At 36.8% G+C, this 18,024-nt stretch overlaps 1 protein-coding gene across 2 annotated transcripts in view; it reads left to right on the top strand.

Annotated features, from left to right (window-relative positions):
- The first annotated feature begins 11 nt into the window (after positions 1–11).
- Positions 12–18,024, top strand: part of TRIP11 (thyroid hormone receptor interactor 11) — a 30,133-nt gene continuing 12,120 nt past the window's right edge. For both annotated transcript variants that reach the window (XM_021531946.4, XM_085582271.1), the window contains exons 1-12: positions 12–2,504; positions 4,883–4,959; positions 5,899–6,009; positions 7,113–7,388; positions 8,202–8,270; positions 8,957–9,122; positions 10,995–11,357; positions 12,039–12,079; positions 13,035–13,238; positions 14,216–17,245; positions 17,462–17,602; positions 17,821–18,014. In XM_021531946.4, coding sequence (XP_021387621.3) covers positions 2,366–2,504; positions 4,883–4,959; positions 5,899–6,009; positions 7,113–7,388; positions 8,202–8,270; positions 8,957–9,122; positions 10,995–11,357; positions 12,039–12,079; positions 13,035–13,238; positions 14,216–17,245; positions 17,462–17,602; positions 17,821–18,014 — 4,811 coding nt within the window. In that variant the 5' untranslated portion in view covers positions 12–2,365. The remainder of the gene's footprint in view (positions 2,505–4,882; positions 4,960–5,898; positions 6,010–7,112; positions 7,389–8,201; positions 8,271–8,956; positions 9,123–10,994; positions 11,358–12,038; positions 12,080–13,034; positions 13,239–14,215; positions 17,246–17,461; positions 17,603–17,820; positions 18,015–18,024) is intronic.

The following is an 18,024-nucleotide window of genomic DNA, read 5'->3' as shown; positions in this document are numbered from 1 at the left end:
CTGTTGCTGACATTTCATCATCTCTGAGTCTTTGCATCTATTGATACTCCATAAGTTGTGTAAAGACACTCCTGTTAAGGAAGGAAGTTAATGCCAATTATATTTATGTTACATCTTTAAAAATAGTATACTTTCTAATTTTTAAAGCTACGGTTTCCTACTTTGCTGCAAGAATACTCATTCTTTGTGACAAAATGCATTGATCTTGTAGCTTAGTCAAAACAGAGTATACTAGATGATTTCTGTGTGCCCTTACTAACAGTTGATGATGTCATTGAGCTAAAAAAAATTACTTGCAATGCTAAATAGTTTCTAGTTTTGCAAGAGTAGTAATTAAAAAAGTGGTACAAAAAGTCTTCTCTGCTACTTTATTGACTACGTGCCTTACTTGGCATTATAAAATTAACCACCATAGAACACATTTTTATCATCCCTAAATATTTTAAATGTCTGCAGGACATCCATGATCTTAGTTAAAAAAATGCTAGTAGAATTTCCCATAAAAACTATTTAGCCAAACACCAAATGACACATCTTTACTGTCATGAGGACCCATATGGGTTTTGTTAAACCAGTGATAAGGGGTCTTTTGAGTATTGTAAACTTTTCATCTCCATTAAACCCAATAGTGCAAATTAATAAAACTGATAAAGGTACATGTCTACATTTCATCCTATATCACAGCACTAGTACTTCCTACAATTCTGGCACCTTTTTTTTTTTTTAAGCCAGAAGCTGATTTGAAGTGCATGATTGGTTTTATCGTGGATAATCATAAAGGTGACAAGTATGCCATTAAATTAATATACTGGTGAAATCAGGTATAAACCTGATAGAAAGACCATTCCATGAAAAGGGAAAACATTCTTTATTGGAGAACTTTTAACTTCTAAACTCCTGGTCGACATACTATGCCCAGCTTTAGCGGTGCCTGTGAGTGGCAAAGGCCAGTAAAGCTGAAGGGTAATACAGCATTGCAGCCCAGCTGTGAGCCCTTCACCCAGCTCTGCAAGATCCTGTTGGGGAAGCAACAAGCAGGTTGTTCCCTGTCTGCTAATGTTTGCCAGCTTGTAACTAGAGCCTGTGTTTTGTGCCGGCTGCATTCTCAGACTTTTAAAAAAGATTTTACCTGTGAAATGCTCTTCCAGCTTCATTTTGCCGTTCATGTGGTGCTTTAATTACGCATCTTTTTATGTAGTTATCAATTTGAAACGGGCAATGATCCAGCTGCCCTGTATTTTATTTCCAACATTATGTATATATACATATGTAAATGTATAAATACATTTCCCTGTATTTATAACAGCATTTTTTATAACTATCATTCTAATTGATACAAAAGTGCTTCTTCTGTTAGAATGCAGTACTCGTTGTAGTCCCAAGTTTAAATACCTCACTTGATCAAAAAACAAAAAGAACTTTGAATTGGAGTAGTTTTGAGGTTCTGAATGGAACTACAAGCACGGAATAAATCACGGAATGGGTCAGGTTGGAAGGTTCTACAGTGGGTCATCTGGTCCAACCTCCCTGCTCAAGCAGGGTCGTCCTAGAGCACATGACACAGAATTCAGATGATTCCCGAGCACCTCCAGTGAGGGACACTCCACAGCCTCTCTGGGCAATCTGTTCCAGCGAGCAGTCACTGCACAGTAAACAAGTTTTTCCTGATATTCAGGTGGATCTTCCCGTGCGTCAGCTTCTGCCCGCTGCAGAATTCTTGTCCTGTTGCTGGGCACCAGCGGGAAGAGCCCGGACGCGGCCTCTCGGCACCGCTCCTTGAGATTCCAATAGACATCCATCAGGTCCCCTCAGCCTTCCCTTCCCTGTGCACTCCGTGTACATCCACAGCAGCCGGGGCTTCAGGATCTTGTGTGTGTTGTGAGAACCCGTATTCAAACACAAACCTCGTGCACAGCACTGTTGTGCTAATGGCCCGGGTCTATCCCGGCGGGCGAGTTCCCGGCAATGACACGGCGCCGCCACGGCCGCTCCCCGCCCGCCGCTCCGCCACCGTCCCGGCACGCTCGCTGCCGCCCGCACGCCATATCCGCCTGCGAGGCGGCGCTCTAGCCCCGAGCCGCCCTCGGTGGCGCTTGGGAGGGGTGTCATGGCGGCCGCTGAGGTGGCAGCGGCCGGAGCCGCCGGCAGGAGCCGCTGAGCCGGGACGGGACGGGACAAGGCAGGAGGAGCCGGGAGGATGCGCGCGGCTTTGACGGACGAGTTGCCGAGCGCGGCGTGCTGAGCTCGGAGCAGGAGCCGCGAGCGCTGCAGCGAGGAGAAGGGAGGCGGGGGCGGCCCTTGGCCGCGGAGCCGCTGCAGGGCCGCCCGGCAGGGCCGAGCGAGGCCCGGAGCCCTCCGAGCCGCGATGGCGTCCTGGCTGGGCGGGCTGGGCTCGGGGCTGGGCCAGTCCCTGGGGCAGGTGGGCGACAGCCTGTCCTCGCTCACCGGGCAGATCTCCAGCTTCACCAAGGACATCCTGCTGGAAGGCGCGGAGGAAGTGGGCGGTAAGGGGGCTCGGGTGGGCCTGGCTCCGCGGGGAGCGCTGCCGCCCCTTCCTCCAGGCCGGCAGCGGCGGGGCCTGCGCTGCCGCACCGGCGGAGGGAGCTGCTGGCGGCTTGGTGCCTTTCGCCAATGCTGCTGGCTTTGCTGCCTTTGTTTGCGTTTTTATTCCGCTCTTGTGAGCTCAGAATCTGGAGAATACGCAAATGTAGTCTCAGGCTCTAATAGGAGATGAACCTGTTTTATACTTATTATTTAGAGGTGTCTGAATTCCGTGGAGTGTTATGTGGCTCCGGAATGACAGCAGTCAACACTCTTTTTCCTCTCTGTTTGCTTAGTTTATCTAAACTCTGTTAATGAGCTGCTTTTACACCGGTTCCATAAACCTGCAGAGTTGTAGTACGCAGGTTGTTTTGTCACTGGTGTGATCTAAGTCTGACGTGTCACAGAGGCAAAGGTTCAGTGTTTGTCGTTGTTTTGTTTATATTTCATTTGTGCCCAGAACAACTTTCCAAGTTCTACAATTCCCCTACAGCCAAGTAGGAGAACATGGCCCTCACTTTATAAGGATTAGAGGCTAGAACGATTTATCTTTAAAACAGAATGTTAGAACAAAAAAAAAACAGACATCAGAGTAAGATATTCTATAAACCAATAGTAAATCTGTTCTAGAATATAGTATTTTCTTCGTATTTTTAATAATGACTTTTGATTGCAAATTTTTGAAGAAAACTCTAGTAAAGCAGTTGTATAATGTGTATAAGTATCAATAGATTAATATCCCTAGTATTACTATCTTGTAACTATAAATTACTTTTAAAGTTAGCTTTCTCAAAACAATGTCAAGAATAGAAACTACAAAGTACAGCTAAGATTTCTGAATAGTCATCTTTAATGACTATTTACTTTAATCTTTAATTAAGCAATTCTACTTAATTTACAATCTCTCATCTATGAAGCATTGTGAAAGAATATTATAGAAACATATGTTGTATAAACCTTGTTGGAAAGCTGATATAAGGAGTCTCATATGGATGGCCTTTTTGGTTCACAGGTAAATGCTCAGAAGAGAAAAATTCTGACAACTGTGAAATTTTTTTTAACTTTTCTGAAAGACTCACTTAGGAATGTTTTAAATTTAAAAATCTACAGTAGGTTAGTTTGGAGAGTTATTTTCCTGAGCTGTGCAGTCGTCTAGAGTGTTTGTTTTCCTTTTTTGAAAGATAAATTGTGAACTCACATATTGGTGCCAGAGTTTGTGCAAGAGAGATGTACTGATATTTAGTAGTTACTTCCATGTACTTCACTGCTGGATACTGCTGTGAACAACTTCAGTCTCCTAAAAATTTCAGGGTAGTACATTCATATGGGTGACTAGACTCCAGGGTGTAAAAATCTAGTGCCATCCAAGTACTCTTCTGTAAAATCCTTTAAATACTATGTGGCCTTAACAACACTTTTCAAGTACTTCCTTACAGTCTGGGTTTTTTAAATTTCCTAATTGGTTAAACTTTGCTAGGTTTTAATATCATCCCTTATATTCAGTGTTTTGACTCCCATCAGTTGTTCGTGGATTATGGACTTCCACGTTTCCATTTTGCAGTTTTCATGTGTAGATTGTTTTTTCTGTAGTGCTTGAGCTGTCTCAGTTTTAAACAGCAAGTGGGAAATTTTGAATTAAGTATTTACTTGGAAGTTGTACTAACTTCAAATTTTGGAAGTATTGTCAAGGTTGCTTTATAGTCAATTCAGGATGATTTTTCATTGCTAAAAGGATATGTGGTGTTTCTGTCCATTAAAGGTGGGACATAGGAGAAGTACACATTATCAACGTGAGGATGGTTGATCATTAAAATGTATCTGGAATTACATGCTTTTTCTATGGGATAAATTGGGATGGTAAATGTATCACCTTTTTAGAGACAATGAGTCTTATGGGATTGATGTTTTGTTGGGTGTGGGTGGTTTGGGTTTTTTTCTGAAAATTCAGTCACCCTTACATATATTTAATGGAATTAATACTTGTTTTGAAACTTCACATTGCATTAGAGAGAAACGCACAACTCTTAGGTCAGGAACAAGTCTGAAAAGAGAAACAGATTCAGGGACACAAAATAGTGAATAAAACATTTTTATCTCCCTTACTTTAAAGCTTAAATCCATATTAATCTGTTAGGGTTTTGATTTGATTTAAAGTCTAAATATGAGTGAATTAGATATAGAAAGACTGAAAAATAATTCTTACAGTGTTCTGATGAAAGCAGCTTTTGATATTTACCTAGGAATTAACATGAAAGTAGTCTGAAGTAAGATATGTGTTAATAACTGGTATTAACAGATTGAAAGGATTGTAATTAAAATGAAAATTTTCACTTTCTTTCAGATGCAGCAACAGAACTCCATATGTCCAATTCTAGACTCAGAGAAATAGAAAGTATTAATGCAGCACAAAAGTTTGAAGTAAGAAATTTTTGATCACTATTTTGTAAGTAAAAGCAGTGCATAGGATTTGTTTTGTATGAAGTTGAAATACTGCAATGAAATTCTTTGTCCTTGGGTAAATCCAGAAACAAGGGTTACTGTGGTATTAGAATATGAATGGTTTTATGCCAAACTGCCATAGGAATAAACATTTTACTTAGGGTCAGACATGTTTATTGGTGTATGCATGTGCTGCAAGTTTTCATCTTTTGCTAACTGTGACTGTTCCTGCCCTGTCAGGTGGACTTGGACTGCAGCAGTAGGCTTTGCTCTAAACAGAGTGGGTGTTTTCCCTGGTTCTGTTCTATCTCTCTGTTGTTTGGCCATTCTGACATAGGGTGCTCGTGCCTCTCCAAAATCACTTAAAAATCTCATGTACCGTCATGGAAAGTCACTTTCTTCACTCTTATAAAGGACTTGTTGGTCTTTTGACTTTCTCTGTGTTTAAATAAACAACTTTCATGTATGCCTTCAAGCCTCAAGAGTATTGTGAAGTTAAGATATTATTTTGGGGATATAACTGTTCCTGCATGTTTTCCTTCTAGTTTCTTGCCGTCTGCTCTTGGCTGAGGTCACGGGGAAAACACTGGAGAGCTCCAGTTTGTGCTTTGTGATTGTTCTTAATTTCTGCCTGTGGATCTTGCTAAGATGTGATTCAGCCCTGACTTTTTTAATTCTTGGCATTTATCTCTGGTTGTCACAGCCCTTTTTTCTGGAAGTGAGCTGGAGTCATGCCATATAAAAATGGAAAGCTTGGACATGACTGTGATTTTGGGCCCACACGTTGTTAGTGTTTCGAATGAAGTAACATGAGAAATCTGTACAATTTAATTTCTTTGCTGTCCAGTAGCTTTGTGCTTTTCTGATTCTTTAAGGACTATTCTGGGTTTACCACCATTCATTTCTCATTTCTGCTAGAATGATAGACTGAAAAAAGTCTGTAGTGACTTAGAAGAAAAGCATGAAGCAGCAGAGCTGCAGATAAAGCAGTTGTCTATCGAGTACCGCAATCAGCTTCAACAGAAAGAGGTAGGACACAGAGTAAAATTTCTCAGTAAGTATGTCCAATAAACTTACCTGTTGTGCTGTTTAATGCCTTTGATTTAGTGTCTGTTCTCTTCCAGTGGAAATACTGGTCACAGCTATGGCTTCTGGGTTTGTTAATGTAGACTAAGACATATTTCATCAAATTGTGTAATGTAAGCCAAGCTGCCAGGAGATAGTTGAGACAAGAGAAAATGCTCTGGGAATGTCATGCAGCTGTCAGAATTTCTGTTATTTCTGGGATCACTGTGAGAAGCAGACACTCTACTGCTTTGTATTTCTGATATAGTTACTTTAAAAGAAGGCAACAGGAACAAATTCCCATTTGAAGCAATTATTTTGTCATTAGGTATCATTATTTATTTTAACGATTAGGTATCATTGTTTATCTTAACAATATACAATTAAAGAGCACAGAGCTAGCTTTCAAAATTCGGGAAATGTCCCTTTGTGATGGAAGCATCAGCATTGTAGCCTGTTGTATGAGATTTCATAGACCTAAATGAAGAAAGTTGGCAGTATGCTGAGATTTGCACAAAAAAGAGTTTCATTTCTGCTTTGTTCACAAATTCATGTGGGAACTAGAGGAAGTGGAACTATGAGATGTCTGAAATTCTGCTTGTTAAATACAATAACAGAGTTGTTACAAACAAAATTATGTGCAGCTAATTTCACTTTTTTGTAAATAATTTTTCACTACATTGAGTTGCTAAGCATAAAAGAAATAAAATGTAATAAAAATAACTAGAAAATCATCATATGTTGCTTAACTTTCATATCGGAATACCCTCTTATATATTTAAATTTTTTATATAATTGGTTAGCCTGGATATTGCTGTACTGCTTGTGTACTTTACTGCTAAAAAAAACCCCTGTGTCTTTATCTGAGGTACTTTATAACACTTGAGCTAAGGTGTTTTTTTTCTCCATTATGAGAATGTTTGGAGTTTTTTTCTTTTTTTTAGTAGAAGTGATCAGTTATTTATGCTGGGGATGTTGTTTGGTTCACATTTCATAAGGCCACAAAGGGTAGAGTGTATTTTGATATTCTTCTTATTCAGACAATGCATTTTATTTTGTATATCCAGGTGGAAATCAGCCATCTGAAAGCCAGACAGAATGCACTACAGGAACAACTGCAGAAAGTACAGACAGCTGCTCAGACTGCTCAGCTGGGAGCTGGTGTTTTGCCAGCAGCCACTTCATCAGCCTCCTATGTTCCCAAGGTCAGACATTCCTCAGGTTTTGAAGGAGATGATATGGATTTTGGAGATATAATCTGGTCCCAACAAGAAATAAATAGATTGTCCAATGAAGTTTCCAGGCTTGAATCAGAGGTTGACCACTGGAAGCAGATTGCAGTGGTGAGTGGTTTCTCTTCTACATTGCCCTTCCCTCTCCCCTGCAAATTACTGTTATCATTGCATTTGATGGATTTTTTGAAAGTTCATGAAGAAAAATTTCTAGAAGCAACATGTTGTTATGGAAAAGCTGAAACCTTTTGTGCTGTCACATCACTAAGGACACATTCAGTGACTAACTTCCAAATGCTTTTTTGTGATGCTTTTATGCATGATTTGTCAAGTTAGGTAAAGGATTTTATGAACATTCACCTAGAATGCTACTTTAGGGTTTCGATTTTGTTCAGCCTTTCAAAAAAATACTTCCCTTCCTCTTGATTATGTTACTGATTTTTATTGATAGCACAGTAATGTTCAAAGTAATGGATAGTTGCATGCTTTTATACTTTCTTTTCTCTCAGTCCTTCGTATGTCAGTTATAATTCATTGTCTGTTGAGACAGAAATTGATATAATCTTTCAAGCTGCTGTTGATGTGAGTTACCATTCTTCAGGTGTAGCCTGATTTCAGAGGTATACTTTTCCCATGTGAAAATACTCAAAACTAAGCAATCCTGTTGTCTTACTATGAGCAATAACACCCTCACTCCAAACTTTTGCCCATTGTATGTAGTAATGTAATAATAAAAATCCATGAAAAATTAAAATGTTTCCATTAAAATGTATTTTTTTAATGAAAATTAATGTGGATTTTTATTTTGCTTCATGTTAGCTGTGTTGTTTTCCACTTTTGAGTATCAACAGACAAACTACTTAGATAAAAAATACATCTGTTTATCACAATTTTCATATGGATATGTGGTTTGCGTTTTTTTAGTCTTCCAAAGTGCAAGGCACACATGATGCTGAACAAAGTGAAATATGCAAGCTACAAAATGTTGTTAAGGTAAGATGACAAAATTGTCTTCTTGTGCTTTACTCTTCATGGTTTTGCATATGGTCACATGACTTGTAAATATTTTAACTAGCACTATTATAACATTATTAAAAATGCACGGGGGCATGTAGTAGCATAGCAACACTTCAGTTAGCAGTACAATATTTAAAAACAGTTACTCTGAGAAAGGGTGTTTGTATGATTTGAATATTACATTCTGTTAGCTTGAAATAGTGACATTAGTACTTACAAGGGCAAATCACTTTGTGAAGCTGGTGATGAGTTATGAGATTATTTTAGATACACTGAAAAATTTCTCCCTTCTCAGAAACATGTTGCCTTTTTTTTTGAAGGTGCAAAATACGGGTTTTACATGTCCTCCTAGAAAGTTAATAAAAATGCATTCTAGTGTATCCACTTTGTATGTAAGACTTATAATTGCTCTACATTGGTTTAATATATGTTGTTGTGTAGAGCATACTACTTGTGTAAACACATTTTTTAAAGGAATTTCTTTCCACACATTTAAAAAATCCCAGTCATCAAAAATCAAGAAACTTGACTTCTGTGAGAAATCCATCAATAAATCTTTTAATTAGACTGGGGAAAACTTATTTTCTTTCTCTTGTATTATTTCTTACATAAGAAGATGCTGTGCTGTATTTTGCATTTTGTTTTTCTAATGATATTTTTAGGAGCTCAAACAGAGTTTAAGTCAAGAAATAGATGAACATCAGCATGAGCTGTCAGTGCTGCAGGATGCCCACAGACAGAAGTTAGTAGAGATAAGTCGGCGACACCGGGAAGAGCTGCGTGAATATGAAGAGCGAATTGAAGAACTTGAGAATCGGTTACAGCAAGGTCTCTGTTACCACATGCTTTCTGTTTTATATTATGCAGAGTGAATTTGAGTTAAAATGTTGAATATGCATTTAGCAATACAACATATATCAAATACACAATGTTTAGAATTTGAGTTTCAATTTCAGTTCAGTTTCATGTTTAAGAAACGTGTCCTGCATCTTTTATTCACTCTGGTTGGCTTGAGCACTGGAATGATACCATTTCATCTGTGGCATGTATCAGTCTGGAAGGTCATTTTCCATAAATTTCCAGCCAATTGTTGTGCTCTGAATTTTGTGCTTTCTGGATTGTTTTTTTCACTTAAACTGAATATAGGTAGGGATAAGACATACTGAATTGAAGATGAGAAAGTAACAGGACAAAAAATAACTTTTTTGAGAAGTGCTATGTGTCAATTGAGTTATTTGACAAAAGCTCAAAGGTTGGCTGGTGAGATACTGGAACAAGTTGCTCAGAGAATTTGTGGATACCCCATTTCTAGAAATGTTTGTGGCCAGATTGGATAGCAGTTGAGCAACCAGATCCTAGTGAGTGGCATTCCTGTCCATGATGGTGGAAGAGCCTTTAAACATTCTAAAGACCCTTCCAAGCCAAATTATGCTGTGATTCTATGACTGATATAAGGACCACACCTTAGTGCGTGGCATAACTTCAATGTAGAAGCTCAGTCGTTCACACATGTAACTATTTGTTGCCTTGTAAGTATTTCATCCTCCCTAAAAATAGTCATGTCAGTTAGTCCTCCTTGAGAGGCTTCTTTGTACAAGAGAGGTGCAAAGTTAGGTCTTCTTGAGAGGCTTCTTTCCTATAGATCTCTATATTTACCTCTATATTTACTTGGACTTCTAGAGAGTATATACTCTCTTTTGGAACAAGAGATCTATTTCCTTCTTGAAAAGAAGGGAAGATTATTTTTACAGCTTCTCTAACTTTAAAGGTAGTACTGATAGGGAATTTATTCCTTAAGCTCAGATACCTGTTAAAATGTTTTTTCAGTTCACATACACCAGCAGGACTAATTTAAGGAAGTAGAAGGCAAAAGTCTCCTATCTTTTACATTACCACGTATCTGCAAAATAAATACTGCTTGTGGCTTTTGAAGAACTGGAGTATTTTATATTTTTATTTTGTTCATTCTATCTGATAACATAATAGGGACTAGGGCAGTGTCAAGTGTTTGAGCTGACACAGAAGTGAATTCAAAAGCAGTGTACTTTCATTTAACTTTTTTTCCTGCACTCTTCTAATGATGCCTTTTTGTAGTCTCCAATTTATCTGGCAATTATAGACAATTGTACAGAAATATGAATATCACTATACTGTGACAGTATGATGGATCAATAAAAAGGTTAATTCTGAAAAATATTTTTCTTCAGTTGAAAACCTTTGTGCATCATTCAGCAAATTATTTGGAACAAATTTTTCCCTATAACAACTATTTGGCAAACCTTTGAAACGTAATTAATTAAATTATAAATGGATTTTGCATCAATCTGAATTAAATGGGATTTGATTAATTATTCTTGGAAAATTGAGAGATTCCAAATCCTGATAAATTAGACTGTCATCTCCTCACCAAGAGAGGTGGGGATCGAGTATATTCTAATTAAATTGCAAGCAAAATGTTGCTACATTTATATTTAAAATTATTTTGAGCCAGGCATGTGAAAGTATTCAAAAAGCTCCTTGTCATACCAGTAATATGTATAGCACAGCTTCAAGTGTTAAACCTTTTGAACCAAGCTTTCTGTTGATGATGACCATGTCTTTGTTTTAGTCTATCTCCCTCTGTCAGGAGAAGAGGTGAAAGAAGAGAAGATCTAGAGTGATGGTTTTGGTTAATATTACAAATAATCTCTTGTCTTTTAGATGGTGTGAGCACTGATGCTGTGGATGACTCTAAAGTTACTGAACAGAAAAAAAAAACTGAGAGTCTAGGTGGAGGACAGGTGGAAGAGTTGCAGGTTGTAAAGGACCTAGAAGATGAAATAAGAAAATTAAATCACAAATTGTCTGCTGCTAAAGCAGAAAACAAAAATCTTCTGAAAGAGCAAGAATTTGCAAAGCTGGAAAAAATCCAGATAGCACAAGATTATGAAAAGCTTAAATCTGACTTTAATGTGCTTCAAAGATCTGTGACAGAACAAGATGCTCTCCAGAAAGAAGAGAAGCAGCTCCAGTCAAAGACATCACTACCAGAAGATGTTGTCAGCCTACAGCAAGCATTGTTAGGTACTAAGATTATGATTTTTTAAATATTATTTTTTATTTTTAGTATATTTTCACAGGTTTTCACTTTTAAAACTCAAAATTTATTTTATGAATTTAAAATTGAATATGAGAATATGTACCTTTAAAGTATTGCTGTTTTAGAAAAGTGTTATCAGTTGAAGTTAGGTGAAGCAGAAAAGAGAATGTTGTTGGGACTAGCATGGTTATCATAGGGGTTTCTGATTAGGGAAGTAATCATGTCTGCCAACTGTTTGGTAGAGGTTTTTTTCTTTAAAAGTAAGTAAGCCTCAGTAGAAGTTGTTTGTTTAAATTCAAAAAATACATTTTTATGTGTGTGTATGAATGTACTCAGTTGTTAATATCTTCTTAAGGAAACACTAACATACCTGTTTAAGAAACATACCTGTAGGTGGAAAATATTTTAATATTTCATAATCATAAACTCTAGTGCCAAAGTCTGCCTAATGTGGGATGAGTTGTGAAAGTAATACTTTGCTTTGAGGTGGTGACTGATGGTATGTTTGAGTCTTTTATGACACTGATGTGTGTCATCACAAAGTGCTGTGAAACTATTCTCATTGGAGCAGCGGAGTTCTATTTGGGCAAGACGGGAGAATGTTTTTGTTTTATTGTTGTTTGAAAAATTTTAAATTATCTATTTGATTTCATTTTCCTTTATAGAAGCAGAAAATGAAATAGCAAGACTTTCCAATTTAAATCAGGTAAAGCAATTTCTAAATTAAGCCAACAAAAAGGTTCATAACAATAGTAACTGATGGAAAACACATTTTGGTGGCTTGTTGGTTTTTTGGGGGTTTTTTTAACATTTGCATTTCTACATATAACATTGTCATTTAGAAGGAAATAATTGTAGTTTAATTCTGTAATTATATGTGGAATTTATAGAAACAATACATTTTTACTTGTGAAACACCGCAGTATATTCTATTAGGAAAACCATTCAAATTCCACCTATCTCATTGTTACCTAGAAAGCTGTAACATAGATTTTCAAAGTACTAAGAGTACATTCTCTAAAATATGTAATTTTTCACTTCTGCTTTAGCATGTTTCAGTTTTGGCACTTACCAGTGTAAAATATTTTTCTTATATATATGAGTATATGAGTACTGTGTAGTACTCATAATAATACTGCATTCCATCTTACTGACTAAGTGAAGCAGTGGAGCATATCACACCTTTAGTTTTTGGTGGTGTTGTCCTGGTCCCTTATGAACTCTCAGACTTGAGAGATTTGGTTTATGTTACTTTGTATCCAGTAGTGTTTTTCAACTGAGTTTTCTGTGTTTTGCGTGCATTCAGGAGTTCCCACAGCATTGTTCATAATGATGTTATTTAGATGCCCTTGATTAAAACTTCTGTCTCACCATGCAGCCTGCCATGTTTAGGGTGACTCTTGCAATTACAATAGTTTATCCCAGCTGTCAGTTCATACCCCTGAGGTGGATATCGTTTATTACCATACCATGGATTTTTGTGCAGAAGTTTATAACTGCACTCCTAAACCAGGTGATGAAGAAATAAATGTATGTATGAATGGTAGAAAGAAATACTTCCCAGCAAAGAATTTTTAACTGGGGTAGTATTTATGTAGGCTTAGAGATTCTAATGTAATTAGATAAAGCCTGATATTTACAATTTCTTTTTTTATTTTGAGGGACTTGAGAAGGAACTGACAAGTGCACAACATAAACATGAGAATATTATTTCTTCGAATACGGAGGATCAGAATTCAGAAATAAATCAGTTAAGACAAGATTTGGAAAGGAAAGAACAGGAATTAGATGAAAGTGTTGCTGAAAGAGAAACATTAATAGCAGAGTTGGAAGAACTAGACAAGCAGAATCAAGAAGCTACTCAGGTAATAAATACTACAAGTAATTATTGAACTGCTGAATAAATGTTTTGAATTCTGTCCTTGTGTTTGACTTTCAAGTTGATCTTTGAAGCATAGATAGCAGGGAAATATAATTTATCTTTTGAGGCCTAAAAACAAATACTTGGGGCCGGTATTTCTCTATATTTACCATCTCAATGTGAAATTCATGGGTGCAAGTAAAACCCACTTGTTATAGACAAAGAAGTAATACAGCATGTCAGCTATCAATAAGAGATGTTACTTTACGAAGTCCAGTTAAATAGTCCCTGATTTTTCATTGCAACATTTCTGATGAAATTTATCCTGGTAATAATCTGAGATGTCTTATGATAGTATGCACTACAATGATTTTTGAAACTTTTTATTTTATAATTTTTAATTATGTTGAATATTTAAGTTACTTTATTGCAAGTTCTTTGTAATGTGAGCATTAATGGAGTAACGAAGTCACCAATTAGAATTTTTTGTCAGAGTTACAGTATATTTGACCTGTAAATTTGAGTTGCAAGTCATGTGTTTTCAATTATTGATTTACCCATGAATAACCTATGAAAGGAATCCAAAGCTGAAACAAAAGTTGAAAATAGAATATACAGATAATTTAAATGTAATGCCATCCTTTTTTAAACAATGGATGTTCGCTGAATTACAAATGTCTTGACAAATTCTGACAGTTCTTTTTTTAAGTAGGTCTCTTTATTTCTTTATTTAGGTAGTTAAGGTTCTTTTAGGGATGGTTTTCCTTTTTTTTTTTTTCGTAGTGAAATGTAATCTGTCCTTATATTATATTTGGTTTTAATTAATTTAACATTGATTAGTTGATCCTACTTGCCAACTTATGTTGGCAACTAAGAAACGTTTTTTCCTCTCATTTTTTGATTGTTTAGAGGATAGAAGTGAAATGCATAGTGAAGCTCATTTTGCTACCCTGATGAATTCTGTTTTTTGTTAATTTCCAGCATATGATTACACTGAAAGAGCAGCTGTCAAAGCAACACGCAGAAACTGATAGTATCATCAAACAGCTGAAACTTGACATAGATTGTGAAAGAAAGAAAGTATCAGAATTAGAAACTGAGAAGATGAAAACTATTAAAGAGTTAGATAGTCAGAAAGAAAAACTAAGCCACTGTTCATATGCACTTAATGATTTGCATGTAACTAAGCAGCAGCTACAAGACAATATTAAAGATCTTCAGGAACAATTAAGGCAAGCCCAGGACTGTAATTCACATAGTAAAAAAGAAATTGGAGATTTGCAGCAGAGACTAAAAGAAAGAGAGGAGGAACTTCATGTATCCTTGAGCAAGTTAACAGAAAAAAGTAATGAGGAATCTAGCTACACTTGTCAAGATCTGATTCTGAAAGAAAGAGAAGCAGAAATTGCAAAACTACAGAATGATGTTTCAAAAAACAAACAAATAAATGAAGATCTACAGAAATCTCTGTCTGATCTCAGAACAGAAAATGGAAAGCTGATAGCAGCCATTGAAGAACTAAAACAGGAGTTAAGTGATGCCATTTCTGAGAAAAAGAAAGTTTATTTGGAAAAAGACACTCTTGTGGAGGCTTTGAAAATGGAAAAAAGGCAGTTAGAGAGTGAATTAAACGAGACAGAGAAGAGGCTTTTGGAACAAGCACATAAATATAAGCAAACTATTGAGGAGTTATCAAACACACGTAGTATGGATACCACTGCATTGCAGCTTGAACATGAACGCCTGGTTAAGCTTCATCAAGAGAAAGACTTTAAGCTTGCTGAACTTAAAAAGACCATTGAGCAGATGGAAGCTGACCATCAAGAAACAAAAGAGATGTTGACTACTAGCTTAGGAGGACAAAAGCAGTTGACAGATCTCATAAAAGAGAAAGAGGTATTCATTGAAAAATACAAAAATCAAGCCTTACAGGTGAAGCAGGAACTTGAGGAATATATGAAAATTTCAAAAAAGCAGGATGTCTTGAAACAGAGCATGGAGGAAAAAGACAGAAGTCTTGCAGTCATGAAGGAAGAAAATAATCATTTGAAAGAAGAAATCGAACGGCTTAAGGATCAGCAAAGTAGATCTACACCTGTGGTTGAGCCCAAAACTTTAGATATTATTATTGAACTTGAAAGTGAGGTAACACAGTTAAAAGTAATAAAGAATAATCTTGAAGAAGAAATAAAAGTTCACAAAAAAACAATAGAGGATCAGAATCAAGCAACAGTGAAACTTCAGCAGTCCCTGCAGGAGCAGCGAAAGGAAATAGACGAGTCCAAACTGCAATGTGAGCAAATGAATGTCACACATGAAAGACTCTTTTTAGAAAAAGATGAGGAAATTAAAAATTTGCAGAAAACAATTGAACAAATTAAAACTCAGTTGCACAAAGAGAGACAGATTATTCAGACTTATTCTTCTGATCTTTTTCAGGAAACCAAAGTTCAGACTCTTAATGGAGAAAATGGAAATGAAAAGCATGACTTATCTAAAGCTGAAATTGAAAGACTGGTGAAAGGTATCAAGGAAAGGGAGATGGAGATTAAGCTATTAAATGAAAAGAATGTTTCTCTAAGTCAGCAGATTGATCAGTTGTCTAAGGATGAAGTTGGTAAACTTACTCGGATCATTCAAGAGAAGGATTTAGAAATACAAGCTCTTAATGCTAGAGTTTCCTCAGCTTCCTACAGGCAGGATGTTCTTTCCCTTCAGCAGCAGCTGCAAGCTTATGTTCTGGAAAGAGAGCAAGTACTGGCAGTTCTAAGTGAAAAGACAAGGGAAAACAGTCAGTTAAAAACAGAGTATCGTAATATCATGGACATGGTCGCTGCTAAAGAAGCAGCTTTGGTGAGGTTGCAAGAGGAGAACCGCAGGTTATCCAATAGGTCTGAAAACAGCAGTCAAGACATGTCTAGAGAAACTATTCAGAATCTATCCCGTATCATTCGAGAAAAAGATATTGAAATAGATGCCCTAAGTCAAAAATGCCAAACCTTACTGACTGTCTTGCAGACATCCAGTACAGGTGCTGATAATGGGGCAGGGGGTGTGAACAGTAACCAGTTTGAGGAACTTCTCCAAGAGCGTGATAAACTAAAACAGCAAGTCAAGAAAATGGAAGAGTGGAAACAACAAGTAATAACCACGGTCCAGAACATGCAGCATGAGTCAGCTCACCTCCAAGAAGAGTTGCACAAGCTGCAAGCACAAATTTCAGTTGAAAGCGATAGTACTTCAAGACTGCAGGTAGATTATAATGGCTTGATTCAGAGTTATGAACAGAATGAGAAAAAGCTGAAAAGTTTTAGTCAGGAATTGGCACAAGTTCAACACAGCATAGGACAGCTTTATAACACTAAGGATCTTCTCCTGAGTAAACTGGATTTGGTAACACCATCCATGGCAACAGCTGCCACCGTTTCACAGCTTTCAGGTGTTCAATGCACTCCTCCTGAAGTACTCAGTGAGGAGTGTAAACTCCTTCAAAATGAGTTGGAACAACTGAAAAAAAGGTTACAAGAAAAAGATTCAACTATCAGGATTCTTCAGGAAAACAATCAGCGATTATCTGATTCTGTTGCTACAGCATCAGAGATTGAAAGAAAGAGTCAAGAAGGGACTGAATCAGAGATGAGGCAGATCAAAGAAAAACATGATGTGTTACAGAAGTCACTAAGGGAAAAAGATATATTAATTAAATCTAAAAGTGATCAGTTACTTTCTGTGAGTGAAAATCTTAGTAACAAAGAAAATGAAAATGAGCTTTTGAAGCAAGCTGTAACTAATCTAAAAGAAAGAAATTTAATTTTAGAAATGGATATTCGAAAACTGAAAGAAGAAAATGAAACAATAGTTGCAAGGTGCAGGGAAAAAGAAACAGAATTCCGTGCACTTCAGGAGACTAATATGCAATTTTCAATGATGCTGAAAGAGAAAGAGTTTGAGTCTCACTCAATGAAGGAAAAAGCTCTTGCTTTTGAGAAGCTATTGAAAGACAAAGAACAGGTATGTAAGTTCATACTTACAACTATCTTGTCAAACTAGACAATTTCAAAATAATATTCTTCCTGGATATGTTTCTGTTTTCTGTGCTGCAAGGCTATAGATGTCCTGCCCATTTCCTTGTTAGATCAGTGGCATCTTTACACTCTTCCTGGCAAAGACTATGCCTCTGGTAAAATTATTGGCCATGTTTGAAATACTTGTTTATGTTTCCAACAGGGCAAGACAGGAGAATTGAATCAGCTGTTAAATGAAGTTAAATCAATGCAGGAAAAGGCTGTTACTTTTCAGCAAGAGAGAGACCAAGTCATGGTAGCACTCAAACAGAAGCAAATGGAGAGCAGTGCCCTGCAGAGTGAGGTACCACCAAATAATTCATAGTTGCAAGAAATAAATGAAAAAAGAATAAGAAATTGCATCTGTAATATTTTTTGATTATTTTAGTAGCAATCACTTGTTAAAAGCACTTAAAATTAATACACTTGCAGTGTGCTTTAATGGATATGTGTTACATTTTTTGCTTAATCTTTTTTTGTACGAAGTGGTAGTCCAAGCAACTTAAGGTATGTTCTACACAGGTACAGCATTTGCATGAGAAGGAGCAGCGCCTAAATCAGGAACTGGAGAGGCTGCGGAATCACCTTTTAGAAATGGAAGACTCGTACACCAGAGAAGCTTTAGCTGCAGAAGACAGAGAGGTCAAGCTAAGAAAAAAAGTTTTGATTTTGGAAGAAAAACTTGCATCCTCATCTACTGCAGTAGAGAATGCCAGGTAGTCTTAA

This window comes from Lonchura striata, chromosome 5, assembly GCF_050655825.1.
Source record: "Lonchura striata isolate lonStrDom1 chromosome 5, ASM5065582v1, whole genome shotgun sequence".
NCBI classification, from domain to species: Eukaryota; Metazoa; Chordata; class Aves; order Passeriformes; family Estrildidae; genus Lonchura; species Lonchura striata.
Note: the sequence above shows the minus strand (reverse complement) of the source record. Positions and strands in the feature narration are given on the sequence as shown.